The sequence below is a fragment of the Eulemur rufifrons genome, chromosome 3 (genome assembly GCF_041146395.1).
Source record: "Eulemur rufifrons isolate Redbay chromosome 3, OSU_ERuf_1, whole genome shotgun sequence".
Taxonomy (NCBI): Eukaryota; Metazoa; Chordata; class Mammalia; order Primates; family Lemuridae; genus Eulemur; species Eulemur rufifrons.
In genome coordinates this window covers 10,519,856-10,538,028 of record NC_090985.1, presented here as the reverse complement: position 1 = coordinate 10,538,028, position 18,173 = coordinate 10,519,856, and the positions used below count along the sequence as shown (strand labels likewise).

General features: G+C 49.3%; 1 protein-coding gene across 2 annotated transcripts in view; it reads right to left on the bottom strand.

Moving 5' to 3' along the window:
* SLCO3A1 (solute carrier organic anion transporter family member 3A1) overlaps positions 1-18,173 on the bottom strand; it is a 282,154-nt gene that overhangs the window by 62,371 nt on the left and 201,610 nt on the right. For both annotated transcript variants that reach the window (XM_069465764.1, XM_069465763.1), the window contains exons 3-4: positions 8,927-9,025; positions 279-542 (exon numbers count right to left, since the gene is read on the bottom strand). In XM_069465764.1, coding sequence (XP_069321865.1) covers positions 279-542; positions 8,927-9,025 — 363 coding nt within the window. The remainder of the gene's footprint in view (positions 1-278; positions 543-8,926; positions 9,026-18,173) is intronic.

The following is an 18,173-nucleotide window of genomic DNA, read 5'->3' as shown; positions in this document are numbered from 1 at the left end:
AGTCTTCCTTCTAGAAACATTGATATTTATTATGTACCAGGTCCTATATTAGCCACTGGGGTCCCTTCAAGAAATAGAAGCTACTTTTTACTTTGTTTTTCATTAAGCAAGTCAAGTCATTTACATTTCAAGAGTAAGTTAAGCAAATCATGCAAAATAAATACTATTCCGCCCCAACTCGAGTCCCCTAGCCCCCAGCCCTGAGGGCCACCCCTGCCCTCATCGTTCCCATCCCAAGTCCCCATCATTCTGACCACAGTGGATGAGGTGGCCTTTACCTCTCAGCTGCTGGAAGCAGGAGGCACTGCTGTCTGGCTCCAGGGGGTGCCTCAGGACCCCGTTGCTGGGCTTGGGCCTCTCGTATTCTCTTTCGGGGAGCATGGCCTGCTCGCTCTCCATGGCGGGGTCTGAGTGTGGGGGCAGGGACTGTGGAAACCCGAACATCAAGAGGGAAGAGAAGAAGAGTAAGGCACCGCAGAGCAGAAAGCCACCCCACCAGGCTCCGATCCAGCGGGGGTCGTCCGGAGTGATGTCCAGGTTACCTGCAAACGGAAAGAGCACAGCTCAGTGGGGGGCGGGGGGCTGCAGCCGCGCACGGGGGATTCTGCTGAGGATTTAAGTCACGTGCACAGAGAAGCCGAGTGTTCTAGAAACGTCCTGGGTGGGGAGGATGGGCTGCCGGGCCACGAAGCCTATTGTTCTACGACAGCAATTCTGTTTCCCTCAGAGCTGAAGACCGATCACATTCCCTCCTTAATTTTCTTGTCTACCGTGTGTTTATATCAGTATAAACAAAAACAGTGAGAAGCCAGACATTCTCAGAATTGAGGCTGGAATTGACTAACTTGGCAGAGCTGCCAAGGTGCGCTCACAAAACACAAACAATGTTTGTTGTTCAAGGGTAGATTTTTACCAGGTACGCTTACTCTTGGACTCCAAAGAAACAGCTCCTCTGAGATGCCACTCAACACCCCACTCCCTGTCTTAAATTAGGTTTACAGTGTACAAGTGGAGGCACAGATGGGGGTCAAGAGCATGGCCCCAGGAGCCAGGCTGCTTGGACTGACTTCCTGTTCCTTTCTCTCCATATAACCTCAGGCCATGGTGCACGAACTCAGACCAGCAGGGCTGCAGGCCTAGACCAGAAGGACGGACAGCTCTGGGAAGAGTAATGACCGCAGACACCAAATGAGCACTTCACCATTTGTCAAAGTCCATTTATAAGACAGATGTGAACTCTCTATGCCTCAGTTTACTCATCTGTACAACACCGATGATGACTGCAATACTTGCCTTATAGACTCGCTGGGAAGATCAAACGAACCATAGCAGAGAGAAAGTGCTCAGAACAGTGCTTGGCATGTACTCGAGCACTCAATCAATGGTAGCTTGTTATTTATGGCTATTTATGGGTCCTCTGGTTGCAAGCTGCTAGTGGAGAGGTTAGCTCAAACCTTGTCGGTGGACTGTGGTTTGGCACCGGCCCTCAATCAGAAACCTTCGCAACCAACTCACATGCTTAAAGGTCCTATACATGTGGTCTGGCTGCCTTGTACTGTTATTTCTTTGATTTTTGCCAGCCAAAGTCACGAGAACATAAACTACAGCTTACCCCGTGGTAGAGTTTTTACTATCTCTTCACAACTGCCTTGCATAGCAGCACTCCCAGATGAGCTGCTTAGAAACGTCGCTTTGAGGATAAACCGTGCCCCTGGAGCATGGAAGGAGATTCTTGGAGATGTGGGCCATGGGGTATGAGCTAAGACCAACAGGGCTGCAGGCCTAGACCAGATGGATGGGCAGCTCTGGGAAGAGTAATGACCGCAGACACCAAATGAGCACTGCACCATTTATAAAATGCTCTCCCTGAAGTCTCTTCAGCTAACATTAATGATAATGCCAGGCATCATTTGTTGAGGGCTTCCTCTGTGCCAAGCATTACACAAGGCACACTCTTAACTGTGCCAGCCAACCGTCCCCACCACCCTACAAGGTAGGACTTTTATTATCCCCATTTTATATAGATTGGGAAACTGAGGCTTACAAAGGTTAGGTTCCTTGCCCACGTTCACAGAGTTAAAGACTGGAACACAGGTATTCACGTGCCAATGTCCATGCTCTATACCCCTCTGTTCTGCTTCCCCTCTTGACTGGACTTCAGTTTGGGCTCCCTGTGGGGCCCTGGGTGAATGACTAAGTCCTGTGCTTTGTGCAACAGGTCTAAGACCACGGGCTCCAGTAGGTGGCAAGTGGCCTTTGGAACACTGGCGGTCTCCGTCCTGGAGAGCTTGACATACCCCCAGCAGCGATAACTACAGCATTACTGTGGACCAGATGCTTCTGCGTAGCTGCGTGCTGGAGAGGAGAGAGTGTAAACTTTGAGGGCTTGAATCCCAGCTCGGCCACTTACTAGCAGGTGATACTGGGCAGGTTACTTACCCTCCCTGGGCCTTAGCTGCATCATTTGCAAAATAAACATGATGTCCACCTAGGGGAGTTGCAAGGATGAGTGGTAATGAGCAAGAACCACCCGACACATAGTAGGCTCTTCACATACGGCAGCACTTATTATTTTCATTTTTATGTGTATTTGTATATGAAGGGGAATTTTAATACATGGATTTTAAAAAAAGGAGATGGCATGGGAAAACATAAAGGCCATCTTGAAATATCTTTATGCAAACGAACGAAGAGAAAAGGTAGTGAAATTGCCTGGGTAGCTGAACAGGAATGCTTTCACTCGCCACTTACTGTGTTTCCTCACCTGCTGCCAAGCAATGCGTGGAAACAAAAGACAGCAAAAGGGAGTTGAAGAGTTTCCCTCCATTGTCTGTGGCTCCATAAAGAGGGAATTGAAAAGCTGGCAGATGTGAGCGGGTAAAGAGAGAGAAATCCTAGCAGTTGTTTGGGGGAAACAGAATTAGTACCATGTAGAAAGTCGTATTTTAGTGAGGAAGTTAGTGACTCTGTTTGATGTGTGAGAAAACATTGCAGTGACGGGGACAGTGGGGGAGGCAGCTGTTCGTGTGAACGTGTCACCTCGCTCCCTGTAGGCACGGGTGTGTGTGGAAAGCTGGCGTCTGCTGGCAGCTGGAAGGACGGGGAAGAGCACGTCGCCCGTGTTGGAGCCACAGCTCGCCCGCCGTCCGCGCAAGGAGGAGAAGGGCCTGCGTGAAGGTGGGCGGAGCGCAGGATTTTGTAGATCCAGGAAAAAATCATCCCTGACTATTCTGGAAGTACGGATTTTTTTCCCCTCCATTTCAATGATCCAGAGCACTGTGGCAGGGAGGGAAGTAACGTGCTGAGGAGAAAGCACGCGGCTGTGGGGTGCGCTGCCTCGGGACAGGGGAGGCTGGTGTGCAGAGGGGAATTCTAGAATGCTCTGGGGAAAGACGACTGGCTAGCACTTGAACCTAGTCTGAGAAACGTCTTTTCTGAAGTACTTCTTTTCTCTGTTCATCTCTATGACAAATAATATTTTTAGGAGGCAGTTTGGCTAGTGAGGGTGGAACTCTCCCTCCACTTGTCTGGCAGTCGTCAACGCTGGGTAGATATTCTTTCAGGACTGACGTTGAGGGACAGTTGTCTACAAGCTGGCGGAGAATGGTGTGGGGGGACAGTCCCAACGTCTGCACTCGAACCTCTTCTGAGCACAAGGGAGATTATGCCTCCCACGCTCTGTGAAGTTAGGTGTGGCCACAGAGTTTTGCCCATAAAATGTGAACAGAGGGGACACGTGTCACTTCTGTGTGGAAGTATATACACGCTGGTGCATGACACCCCATGTTCTTTTCTTCAAAGATGGTCCCTGACAGGCTATAATGAACATAATGTCCCCCATTGACCTGTACTGGATCTAAAGCACGAACAATAAAGAAACCTTCAGTATTCTAAGCCACTGAGATGTGGGGGCTGTTTGTTACTGCAGCATAACCTGGCCTGCTCTGACTAGTACAACAGGCTTAGGAAATACAAATCTGTAAGAACAGCGGTCCCAGGCAGGCTTGGCATAGCAAAGGTATTGTGTTAGGTTCAGGTAGAGGGAAAGGCTTGAACACCTCTTTACTTCTCTATCTGGTTCTCATCGGTGTCTTGACTTTAAAAAATTACTGCCATTTCAGCCTTTTGGTGAAGGCTGCTTTCACTAAGACACCCAGCACAAAACCGAAAAGCACCAATCTGTCTCGTTTACTCACCAAGTTGCCAATGACTCCAGACACACGGATGAAGGAAGATGCTGAGCAGAATGGCGTGGAGACAGTGTCCCAGGCTGAGGGGACAGCCTGAGCAAAGGTGTGACAGACTCAGGGGACTCTAGGTAGACAGGCTAAGCTCCCTCTGGCCACGTGTCTACCCTGCGGTCATTCCAGGTATTGAGAAAAGATGCTGTTTCATTCTCGGGGGAGTTTGTGGGGTGTGGGGGGTGGAGAACCATGAGGGCGGCAAGAGCCCTACGCTGGGAGCATCATGAGGGAAACGTCTGTCTGTTGCAAGGCTGGGCTGGCGCACTGAGCCTTTGCATAGGCGTCAACGGCACAGAGGGTTTTCTCCTCTACTAGAGCCATTTTTCTAACCTGCCACTCCTGGCACGTGACTCTGGGTGGCTCTCGTTTGTGTTGGGTAAGCTGAGCCAGCTGCTGACAGCTGTTTGCTCTACGCCCACAGTCGAGGGAATGTACAGGGCTCATGGAGATTTCCACCCATTTCCGAGGTCAGAAGAAAAAATCACTGGGAAGAAGGTTAAACCAGTCTGAACTGCCCACTCCCACCCCACCAGGGAAGATAGCTGAGACCATGAGAAGAGCAGGTCAAAGCAAACTGGAGACATTTACTTCTCATTCCTGGGCTATGATGATGTGTATGAGCTACTATGGCTCTTTGGACTTTTTTTTCCAAGTTCATTTACTTATTTAACATATGTTGTCCAACTTTTGCTGTGGGACTCAAGAATTCCAAGGGAATCATGAAGACACAAACCTGATTAGAAACCGGAGGCTGGGAGGGGCTGAGGCAGGAGGGTGGCATCGGAACGTGCAGCATCCCAGCCGCTGGGCTAATCAGACAAAACGAAGGCGTCAGCAGTGGCAGCCGGCCCTCAGAACGGCAGAGCAGGAGGCTCAGCCTGGCGACCTTTTTTGTGAAGCCAACAGATGGCCATATCTTGTTCCAGCTGCAAACACCATGCAGTCGCCTGCGAGGCCGGCTGGTGTGTGCCGCAGGACAGGTCTGCGTGGATGTGCTGGCGAGGTTAGGTCACCTCAGCAAGGCCTTTGTCCAGGGAAGGAGGTGGGGGGGCCTTCTGGCTAAATTCTTGGAGAGGTTTCAGGGAAGCAAGTTGCTCTGTCAAGAGAGGGACGTTGAGGGGACTTTGAGGTCAGATAGGCCTGGGGACAAATCCTTGCTCTGTCCCTTACTAGCTGTGGAAACTGTTAACCTCTCAGGTTCATCACACCTAACATTTATTGTGTGCTGACTGTATGCCCGGCACTGTGCTCGATGCTTCAAAGATTGACTCATGCCAGCCACACACACCCCTGAGGTGTTGTGTCCTCAGGATCGTGGAACACGTAAGGGGCACAGTCAGGATTCGAGTGGAAGTCTCATTTTAATGCTCAAACTCTTAATCACTGTGTGATAACACCTCGTCTAACAGGATCTATGCATCCATGGGAACGTTCTGAGCTTCCAGGGAGGCAATCTATGCACAGCTTTAATAAGTGGCCCACGCGTGCCTGTCGTCTCACTAATCTTCTGACAACCCACACTGTTAAGCCCGGTCAAGTCAATGATCAGGGGCCTGCTCTGCCAACAAGTTGTCCTTTTTTCAAGGTCCTGTTCTTGTCTGGATTTCAATTTAACAAAGATATTCTAAAGAAGCAATTCTAGAGGCACCACTGTATCCTCCTGCAGCTCTCAGGAAAGAAACCTGTTCTCCTTAAGAGGAGGGACAGAGGGGGCCTCACAGGGACAAACACAGAAGAAAGGCAGTAGCTGTAGAATCCCCGTGTCTCAGCACAGCTGGCCGAGCCCCCCGGGGAAGCTCCCCCCAGGGAGTCTCCCTGTACGTAGCTGGCCCATTCCTGTAACCAACCCTCCCTGCACCACCGGCCGCAGCCAGGCTTCCTCACGGACTCTCCCTCCAGCGCTGCCTCAGCTCCGCCAGGCTACCAGGGGGACGTCACCTTCTCTCCTCTGCATGCCCTGCAACAAGGGACCTCCAGGGACCCGCCTTGCGGCCACAAATTCCAGACCACTGCTTTTCCTGGAACCCTCGATCCCAGCTGGGATCTCAGAAACGGTGGCTGTGTGCGTGGCGGCCCCTGTATGTTCACGCCTAGGGAAACGTTCCCACACCTCAGCCCTAAAAAGTGCTCTGTTCTAGCTGAGTGAGGAAAAGACAGGAGGGGCTTAAAGACTTGAGACCCCTCTCCCTCAAATACAGCCCACATCCACATACAGATGACAAGTTTCAGTCACAAGATTAGGAACAATAAAAATTGCCAGAAACTAGAATTCTGTGGCCGACTCCCGAGTAGAGTAAGTGGTGTTCTTCTGCCCTCTACTGGCGACGAGCCGTGCCAGCCCTCGCAGCGCCTCCGGGAAGGACGCAGACAAAGACTCTTGACTTGGGTTGCATCCTGTACTTCCTCGGAAATCGCTGGGGACACCTGCTGGCCACTTGTCAGCGAAGGCTGCCATCAGCACGATGCCCAGGCAGAATGGAAAAGCGCCCGACTGTCTTACACACCTGGGGGCATCAGGTTGCCAACGAACCCGGGACCACGGGTGGTGCTGCTTCACGCTGGGCCTTGAAGGGTGAACAAAGAAGTTGAACAGAGTGGATGGGAACAGCATTCCAGACTGCAGGAACAGCCTCAGCAAACTGAGGACACTGGGAGTGGACAGACTGAGCCCCGTCCAGCAACCTGTCGACCCCTGGTCATTCCAGGCGCCGAGAAAAGATGCTGTTTCATTCTCAGGGGGAGTCTGGTGAGAGGAATCTTGGGTGCAAACACCTGCACGCTGGCCCAGGAGCCCCAGGTTTCATACAGATACAGCCCTTGGACTGGGTACAGCCCCTGCCCCCTCTGACACTCTGCTTCCTCCTTTGTAAAATGAAAGAGTCTCGAGATAATGATGTCTGAGGTTCTTTCCGGCTAAGAGATTCTGGTCGTTCACAGGCCTTGGTTTAAGGCCACCACTGATATACTGAGGACAAAATATGCTGCCTGGCCACTGTGCTACTCTTCAAGGTAGCTGTCCCGCTGCACCAGTACTGCCTTTGCATCCCCTCTGCTAGCTCTCTCACGCGGCCTTTGGTGCCGCGCTGGAAGCTTGCTTTTCTGTCTACACAGCAAGACGCAGGGTTGTTTCTCTTCCCGGCCCACCCCTCACCCCGCTCACTAGGAACAGGGTTCAAAGGGACAGCCGACTGCTGGAACACAGCAGCCACTCGATTACCTCCTGGACAGACCCGGCACTCTGAAAGAATAAATAAACATGGCTGCATCTGATCTCTCTTCTGTTGGAAATTTGTAACATCATTAACTACAAGTAAATATATCAGTGGGATTAATAGAGTGAATCACAAAGCGACTTGATTGGATTTAGAACCACGTTATTTCTTTGGGGTGAATTAGTTAATTTAGCGCTGTCGAGAGATGATGGATTGAGAACCCGGGGACTGAGAGTTCCTATTGATCCTGAGAATAGATCGTCACGAAGAGAAGCTGAAACGGCTTCTCACCCTGTTTTCCGAGAGAAAGGAAACATGGCTTTGATACTCGTTAACCTGTACAAAAATAGAGTGTTCTCTTTCAGGCATGGGGTAGAGTTGGGGCCACATGTGGTGGGCACCATCTCAGAGGGTCCCCAAAGATCCCCACCCCCTGGTATTCACATCCCCGTGAAACAATCCCTTCTCCTTCAGAGGAGACTTGCGCAAGGGACTGGCTTCTAACACACAGAACGCAGCAGAAGTAGTGAGATGTCACTTCCGAGATTAGGTTATAAAAAGGCTGTGGCTCCTGTCTCGGGTGCTGTCTCTCACCTTCTCTTGGGTTGTCTGCTCCAGGGTGGCTGTGGGGGTGTGGGTAGCCCTGTAGAGAGGGCACGGGAGTGGGCTAAGAAGTGCATCCTCTCCCCCGCCAAGCCTTGAGATGACCTCAGACCAGGCTCATACCTTCCAACACCTGACTGCAGCCTCCCATGAGACCCTCGGCCGGAACCGCCTAGTTAAACTCTCCTGTATTCCAGACCCACAGCATAACGTAGCCCATCCTACCTAGCACACGGTTCAATCCCAGAATCATGGATCGGGGGGCCCAGAGCATTCTGAGAGAAACATTTACTTTTCCTACTAAAAACACAAGTTTTGGATAAAATGGTTTTGCATGTGGATATTTCCTCACAAAGGCCACCACAACAGTGTCTTATAAAAGGATTTTCAAATACTCTGTCTCACTTATCCCATTTGCACACGTGCACTTTCAGAACATGTGCTCCAACTTTCAGTTTATTTAGAAGGTAGGGTCCTTGTATAGGTAAATGGGTCGACACGCAATGAGTATGCACCAGCGGCATTTCTACACATACATCTCATCAAATTCCTAAAACAGCCCTTCAAGGCAGATGTAATTATTGTGACTACCCTTAATTTACAGATGAGCAAAACAAAGATTTCAGGAGTAAAATCAACTTCCGGGGATTATCCAGCCTCTAGGTAGAAGTTGGTAGAACTCACACTTGAGTCTAAACCAGTACCCCTGGCTCTTCCCATCTGATCTCAGCGAGGCCCCAGCTACTGAGGCAGGTGCGTTCAGACTAGCTCTTGGTAAGAAGGTTTCAGAACCTGCAGGCTGAAGCCTCCTTTATGAGGCAGGAAATGCTTACAGACAACAGTTAGAAATGGAGAAACGTTCCTTACTTGTGTCAATGAAGACCGCATCCACGTAGATTTTGGTACAGAAAGAGCCCAGGATAAACCCGCAGGCTGGTCCAAATACCAGCATCGTGAACAGGATTCCTGAAAGAGGAAGATGAAAGATTTGATTACAAAACAGAGACCATTCAATGAGCAAAATCAGCAAAGGTCAAGGAGATTATTTTACATTGATCAGACGAGATGTCTGATTATACAAATGACATGACAGGACTTAGTCTAAAAATCCTAAAGGTGAAAGCTAGTATTTCTAATTTTGGGGAACTATATTGAAGCACTACATATCACGGCAGGATTCTTTAGTATTTTGGCAGATGATATGGCAATATTTGTGGGCCCCAGTGCACTTACTTTTAGAGGACTTTCCCCCCATGTCAATCAAACATACGAAAACACATCCACATCTATCATTAAATATTCTTTCTGCCATCAACAGTTTTGAAAGGATTTTTATAATTTTGCATTTACATTTATTTGGCTTTAGGTAACTCATTTAATCTAGGTTGGCTAAGTTTTGCTGGCACTCATTGTGAAAACTCAGGAATTCTTGTGAAATGACGAGAATCTAAGTCACAGGTTTTTTTCCAAATGTAACGAAATGCTTATAAGCCCCTAAATTTAGCAAATAACGAAGTTCACACAATGGTATGCTCTGAGAACATTTAATTAGGTACTTACTAATTCCAATTTTGCAATCGCCCGCCCCCCTCCCCATATTTTGAAGTCATTATGTTATCGTGTTGTTGTTGCCGGAACAGCTGTTTAGGACATTCGCTTTTCTGTAGGACTTGAGAAGATGACAGGCCCTGGGTGGTGCTTTCAGTATCTGATGGATACAGTACCCGGAATTTTGCACAGACGTTTTAGATCATTCTGGGGAAAGTACTGAACCCAAACTAAAACCCACAGGTTGTATCTATTTAATTAAATTTCATTTTGGTAGACATTTCCTGAGCATCGACAGTTCCCTAAGCCCCGGGGGTAAAAATAAAAGTAAAGAAGTAGCCTTTTCCTTATGACTCTGGCCATCTGATGGGGAAAATCAATACATGGGAATTCCAACCCAAACAGACAGCTTGAAGGGTGGGTGCTAACAGGTCCACACGGGCACCTGAACAAGGTAAGCTCAGCGGAGGGCACCTCTCCAGCCGGTCTATTTGCACCTGAATTCTCTCAGTGATGCCATCATGGAGCCAACCCAATATTCACCCACTCAATCGACATTTACTGAGCTCCTTCCCTGTGCCAAGCACTATCCTTAGGGTTGGGGATCCAGCATTGAACCAAACGGTCAAAAATCCCGGCCTTCATAAAGCCCATGGACTTGGAGAGGGGAAAAACAACCTCAGAAACTGGAGACAGGAACTCAAATGGTTGCTAAATACTGGACAAAGGAAGCCATGTCTTCCCAACTTATACACAGGAACCTAGAACCCCAGAGCAAGCCCTTCAAAGAGGCTTATAGAAATGTTGAATGAAAAAAACAAAGAGAAAAGATGTTTTATATTACAGGAACATGGCTGAATCCATGCTTAGCATAATCCTACTCTGTGATTAGAAACCTGGAAGTTCACCTGTCACAAAATAGTCACTCCATAGCCAGCCTGACACCCCCAGATCTTATTTCCGTTAATAAGAGGAATTTTAAAAACTGAAAATGTGTCACTTTGGAGAGTAGCAATGTCCACATTATTAGCACATTCCCTCTGGTTTGTCAAAACTGAGATTAGGATAGCCGGAGAAAATTGGGAGGGGGCTACTGGAAAAGTCTGAAACACAAGGATCTTTCAGGTGTGGGCTAGAATTCGGGGGCTGTCCCCAGTGGAGTTAGGGAGCAGAACTGGTCTTGGCCTTGTTCTTTGGGGGAGGGAAGAGCAGCTGGAAGAGACGCTGAGACAGCAGCGGGGGGCCGGGTGGGGGGCGTGGAAAGCAGCTGTCCAAGGCAGGAGCAGCGCCCACGCCAGACTGAAGAGGTTTCTGCCTCAGGGCGAAGCCGTGAAGCCAGCCACGTCCTCCCATCCAGGCTGCAGGCTGCGGTGGGTGAGCCACCGGTCAGAGTTACGGGCGCTCTAGAGACAGCCCAGCAAGCAAACTAGCTGCTCAGGCCTTCCCAAAAGAAAGGGACACAGGGCCCAGGAACACAAGTGTCCTGCTGAGGGTGCTGCACGTACGTACTGTTCTCACACAGCATCGATTTTCCCAGCTCCGACCCTTGGCAGCCCCACCCCCACCACTGGTCATAACACGACTTCCTTCCATTAAAATGAAATAAATCCTCCAAACCACATAATCATCACCGAGCCATGCCCTAAAGACCGAATGATGAAAATTATCATTAATACTTAATCATTGGGGAAAAAGAAACCGCCAAGGAGCTGAAGAGCTGGTGCGGAGATGGTGCCGTCACCCTACACTTCGGGACGGCCAGACGCCATGGAACAGCTGGGGCTCCCCAGGCCCTGGGCCTCCCGCCCTCACGCAGAGAAGGAAGGGCGTCCCTCAAGCTGCTGACTTCGGCTGTCCACGGGAGCCCCAGAGGGTTCAGACTCGCCCGTGATCTGGGCTGGTGGCTCAGACAGGGGACAGCAGTGGCCTGCTGTGGGGACACCATGCCCCAAGGCAGCCTCTCCACCCAGCCGAGGGCACCTCCAACTCTAGATCTTCTAAGAGAGGGTGTGGGTTTGCCTTCCGTCTGGGCTGTGGCTTTCCATTTCAGCAGGGTGGAGTTCTCCTCCAACACCAGAGACACCCGACAGGACCCAACTCCAAAACCAGTGAAAGATGCCAGGCGCATGTATTTTCATGTCAAGGGCATTTCCCCCCACAGACGAAATCTCTAGGGGCATTTTCTAAGTCACTGCCCCTCAGAGAGATGTCCAGGTAAACCCCCAGCAGCAGTGTGTTCTCAAACACTTTTCAAAGGACAGTCTAGTAGTGGGGATGTGGGAGGGACCTCCATGCCTCAAGAAGTGCCCCTTTCACCTCGAAACATCGCAGCGCAGCGACTCGAATGAAGCGGCTTCAGAGGGCACAGCCCTGGGTCTTCAGGGAAAGTTGGTCCCCAGAGGACGTGCGAGGCAGGCTACGCGCTCTCAGAAAGGTTACTTCTGGATTGGCTTCCTTGGCTGTTCCTTGAATTCACCCCGTCAGGCTGTGATTTTGTTCTTACTTGTTTAGCAAAGCCGCCCCTAATGTTCTGCCTCAACGGGAGAGAAACAGATTGCCAGGCACTAAAATCCAGGGTGTGCAGCACGGAGGGCCAGAGCCTCCAGGTGCAGGAATGTTCGGTGGCCCAGTGCTGCGCCCTGCTGTCTGGGGATCCGTATGCGCGGTGGGGAGGGTGCTGTGGCAGAGGAGAGCCTGGGACAGGGAGCAGAGAGACTGAGGCACCTTCCGTGCCACCACCCTGTGTGACAGAAAGTGCTTCACATGCTTAACCTCCTGGAATCCTTTCAATGACCTCATGGGGAAACCCGCTGGGCCCAGTTCACAGCTGAAGAAACGGGATCTTAGAGGTTTAGGGCCTGGCCCAGAACGCAGCAAGACAGCAGCACGGTGGGGGATGGGGGGGGGATCCAAAGCCAGGTTTCTCCGACCCCCTAAGGGGAAAGCCCAGGTGAGAGCATGGATGCCCGAGTTCAAATCTCAGCTCTACCACTTCCCAGCTGCGTGAACCTTGGACAAGGTATACTTTACCACCTCATGCTTCAGTTTCCTCATTTGCAAAATGGAGATAATAACAGACTGACTTCACAGGATGTGGCGAGGATTTAATGACCTCATGTTTGCAAACCCCTTAGAACTGCGTCTAGCACACAGAAAGAACCAGGAGAACGTTTGCTAAATAGATGACGCCCGGTGTCTCCTACTATGATGAAAGCCAATGTGTACCTGGGTTCCTGGTCTTTCTCTTTTCAAAGCTCACGACACCCTCTGTAACTAATTTCCTAGAGCCACCCTCAGCGGGAGTGGGAGTTGGGCAGGGGCAGGAGGCAGCCAGGCCCAGGGGAGGGTCCTTGCTGGGAAGCCACTGCAATCCAGAGCCTCACCACAACCGCTCGCCAGGCCAAGCACGCTGCATACGGGACGTGAACCTGGCTTCCTCGGGACAAGATGACTGGACAAAGGGAGCAGGGGCCTTGTGTGGGAATGGGATGACCCCTGTGGTGATCAAGCTCTGGCATCCTGGCCTGTGCACAGGCCTTCTGTAAATTGCATTAGCGTAAATCTTCAGTTCCCAAACTGAGTGCCCAGGCACACAGAGGAATTAAGGTTGTAGATGGAATTAAGGTTGCTAATCAGCTGACCTTAAAAAGATTATACTGGATTGTCCCCATGGGCCCAGTGTCATCACCGGGTCCTTTAAATGTGGAAGAGGGAAGCAGAGGAGTCAGAGAAGGAGCTGTGATGACAGAACTAGAGAGAGGGACGTGAGAAAGACATGATTAGTCGTGCTGGCTGTGAAATAGAGGGCAGCCTCTAGAAGTTAGAAAAGGCAAGAAAATGAATTTTCTTCTCCGGAAGGGACTGCAGCCCTGCCAGCGCCTTGATTTCAGCCCAGGGAGACCCATTATGGACTTCTGACCTCCAGAAGCATAAGATAACCAATTTGTCTTGTTTTATGTCACTAAACGTGCAGTATTTTATTATAGCAGTGATAGTAAACTACAACAACTGGTGAGCAAATTTGAGGAAGGGCTGGGTGCAATTCCAAGGCCTCTCAGATCTTTAACTGCTGTCTTGCATGAACAGGATGTTGCATGAAGCGTTTGTGTTAATTATCTGACCACAGAACCTTTTTTTGTGGGTCATTTCTCAGACCTGGTGTTGCACAGTCTGAGACACTGGAGTAGACGCTAAGCCCCCCGAGGCAGAGACGGTGCCTCGTTCTTCTTTATGTTCCTAGTCGGGCCCAGTGTTGGTGCACCCTGAGCTCACGTCTATGAAAGGACGTGTGAAGGAGAGCAGTCCACGCGACCATGCAGAGGAGGAGTGAGCGACTCGCCTTGGCAGTGGCCTGCGCAAGCTCACCTGGCCAGGGAGGGCAGAGCTGGGACTCAGACCGCAACCCACTACCCGCTGCACAGGGCTCTTTCCCAAGCCCCTCTGCACCTGCGGCTCTCAGCACTGGGGACCCTCCCATTCAACATGCCACCTTCTAGATGCAATGTGACCATGGGACTCACCACTGAGCCTTCGCCAGGGGTCAGGCCAGGTGCATATAACCAGGAGAAGAATTTGGAAATGCAACCAGAAACTTCTATTTGGAATTTACTGGTCCAGGAAGAAATATTCAACTTTATTACTATTACTCATACATGATAATGAACAAAAGTACCAAGGAACAACGTGTTTGTGGAATGTGACAAACTGATTCTAAGTTGTTCATGGAAATGCTAAGGACCAAGACCAGTCTAGACACCTTCCAAGAAGCAGAATAGTTGTCAAAATTTGGCCTCGCGGTTGTCAGGATTTCTCCTAAAGCCGTAACAACGAAGACAATGTGGTTTAGGCACAAGGAACAATGGATATACCAGCAAAGCGAAAGAGACAGCTCAGAAACAGACCCACACCTACACAGACACCTGACTTACAGCACAGTGGACATTATAAAGCAGTGACACAAAGGATGATCTTTTTCATAAATGCTGCTGGGACTACTTGAAATTATAGGAAGAAAAAACTGACTCCACTTCACAGCACATGTAAAAATCAATTCTAAGTGGATTAGAGACCTTAAGTGTGAAAACGAAGCAATAAAGCTTCTAGAAGATGATAAAGTACCTTTATGAAGTTGGGTGTAGGGAAAAATTTCTTAAACCAAACAGAAAGCACTAGCTATTGAAAGAAAAGATTGATCAATCAGTCTACGTGACAATCAACAACTTCATTCGTTAGATTCAACAGAACAGCCCACTAAGAAAGTAAAAATGTGGGAAAATACATGTGTCACATACATCTTTTTACAAATACATAAGAATCAGAGGGCTCCTATCTAAGACTACATAAAATGACTATAAATTAATGGTAAAAAGACAAACCGGTAGAAAAATGCACAGAAACATTAACAGGCATTTCACAAAAGAGGAAATCCAAATGAATATGAAAAACATGAAAATATGAAAAAATACTCAATGGCACTAGAATTCAGGAAATGTAAATTCAGGCCACAGTGAACTACCATTACATTCTCAGCTGGTTAATGAGTTTGATGATACAAGTGTTGGCAAGGATCTGTAACTCTTGCACCCTGCTAGTGTGAGTGTAAGTTGGACAACTACCTCAGCAGTGTCTGAAAAACTGAAGATAAATTAATTCAATGATACACAATTCTTACTCCTAGGTAAACCTCCACAGGACACATGCTGATATACTGGGAGATGCATCCAAGAATGCCTGGACCAGCACTGTTCGTAAGATTTTCAAACTGGAAACATCTCAAATGCCTATAAAACAAACTGTGATCTCTCCATACTCTAGGACACAGCAAAGAAAACAAATTATCTACAGGATGATCATCAACAACATGGATGAATCTTAAAGACACGATGCCAAGGAAAAGAACTGGTGAGATTCCACTTACATAGAATTTAAAACTGCAAAATTACACTCTTTGGAGACATATACCGAGGCAGGCAAACTATAAAGAAAACCAGGGAAGGGAACGTGATAGAAGTCAGGACTGTGGTTACTGCCGGGGCAGGCAGGGAGTTATGATCAAGAAGGAGCCTGGCAGGGTCGGGGAAGGAGGTCCGCCGGAGCTGCTTTGTGCTTGACTTGTTTACAGGCTACGTGGGTGTTTGTTTCACAACAAATTGTAAGCTGTAGATCTACACTTCGTGCAAAAACATGTTTGTCATATTTTTCATACAGACACACGTGTGTGCACCTATGATACATGTGATAATAGACACATATATCCAAGTGGCTACTGATTGAGTGCTTAATCTATGATGCAGAGACTGCACTATGTGATTTATACATGTTATCTGATGATTCCTTCTAACAACGCAATGAGTTAGGTGCCATCATCTCATTGCATTGTTTTGTCCAAGGAACTGAGGCTCACTTAATAGCTTGCCCCATGGCACGTGGCTTCTAGGTGGCGGCTTAACCATTATACACTTCTGCAGAACTGCGTCCCCAGTTAGCTCAAGCACAAAAAAACAAGGTTAAAGAACAAAACAAATTGAACTCCAAACTCTGCTATACAAAAGCAGCTGGTTGAAATGAGGAAGCCATTTACATGCACGGACACGCCACTCGGAAATCAAAACTGGCAGCGGGGAGGTCCTGCGACCGGCCTTCGCGAGGCAGGTGGGGTGTGGCGAAGAGTGGATTCTGGCGCTGGGCTGGATGTGGAGCCAGCTGCCACCACTTCACTCTGCCGGGAGACCTGGGAGGTCCCTCAGCCGCTCTGTGCTGGTTCCTGGGTCTGAAGGATGCTAGTAAGACATATTTTACACGGCCGTAGTGAGGAATACATGAAAGCAAATGTAGGGTCCAGAGTGACCCCTGACACAGGTGAAGCACTTTACAAACGTCAGTTTCCAGCGATGCCTACAGTGGAAGACACCGTGCGTGCCTGTGCTGCCCTGTTCCACCCGGCCCTGAATCTTCTGCAGCCAGGCTCACTTGAAGGCCTGCCCTTGGCAGAGATACCATCACCGGCTGGCTACGGTGGCACAGGCAGCACTGTGTACAGAAAATGTGGACGCTCCCTTCTGAACCTTTATTTTTCTCTTTGCCAAAGCGTGGCAAGGGGCCTGGCTTCCGTGTGCACAGCCTGCCAGGGCTGGGAGAGCGGAGCGCAGACTGCCCAAGGAGCTGCAGGCACCTGCCACCTGGTGGCAGGAACTCTCGATGCCACTGAAAGTAAAGGCCGACAGGCCCTTGAGAGACCCAGGGACTTCTGCCAGTGCCTCTATTCACTTCGCAAATTAAACAAATCCATTGATATTTCTGCCTCAGTCTCCCTATGTGGACAAAAACACGGAGACCATCTGCCTGCAGGGAGGGACAGTGTCAGGTGTGTCTGTGAGCGTGGCACAAGTGCTCCCTGTGCCTCAGTTCCTTCTTCTGTAAAATGGGCTCACAAAACCCCTACCTCCTAGGGAGGCTTTGAGGATCAAATGTGTAAATGCACAAAAAGGGCTTCAGATCAGTTCCTGGAACATAGACATTCTCGAAAAACACTGGCCATATTCATTCTCCTCGCTGGTGCCTCCAACAGCAAGATTTTCCTTTTCTGCTTTCCGAGTTTTACTTTTTTGATCACTTAGGTAAGTGATGCTTACTTCAGAGAATGTGGAAAATACAGAAACCATATCAAGAAATAACATGATCATATTTCTCTTTAGCTATTATTATATTTGTATTGTATTTCTTCCCTACATGTTTTCCATTCATAGACAGTATACATTAATTTAAAGACAAAACCCCTTTTATTCATTTTAAAAGAAACACATGCTCATTAAGGGTGACCTGAGAATAAACCAAGCACAGAGAGGCAGCACGACACAGTGGCCAAGGACACAGACCCTGGAGCTGGATGGCCAGGCTTTGCAGTCATGCGCTGTGTGACCTTCAGAAAGTTCCTTACCTTCTCTGGGCCTCCGCACTCTCACCTGAGAGTGGGGCTGCTAATAGTTTTGATGCTTAAGTGATTACTGCATGACAGGGGCTTTCCACACTGCCTGGCCTACAGCACGCTTTAGCTGTCATTACCGTAAAGACGACGGCACAAGTCGCCACCTCTCCCCACCCAGAAAGAAACACTGACAGCCATGTAGCTGTTCCCTTCTAGTCTGTGCCTATGCACAGGGTTTATTTTTTAGAGTAATTTTTTAAAAAATAAATACTCCACATAGCTCTCCTTATGACAGGAAGCCTGGAGACAAATGATAAGATTCTCTAAAGGATATATTCCTGAAGGACAGAATCATCTATTGCAACAGAACAGGTGCTGAGGGAACGGACTGCAAAGGCCAGGCATTTCTGGGCTGTCCTTGGGAGGGCGGTGCAGGAGGCACCCAGCGTTCTCGGGAGTCACGCTGCCCAGCGCCCAAGCCCCTGCTGGGATCCTCCTGACCCGGGAGGGCACCTGAGGACACTGAGATGTCATGTGACAGTCCTGACTTCTTAACAGTGACTGGGACAACACCGTGCAGGGCAGCGGAAGGGCAGAGCTGAGGGTTCTGTGCGTGACAAAGCGAGAGATCCCTCCGGGAGA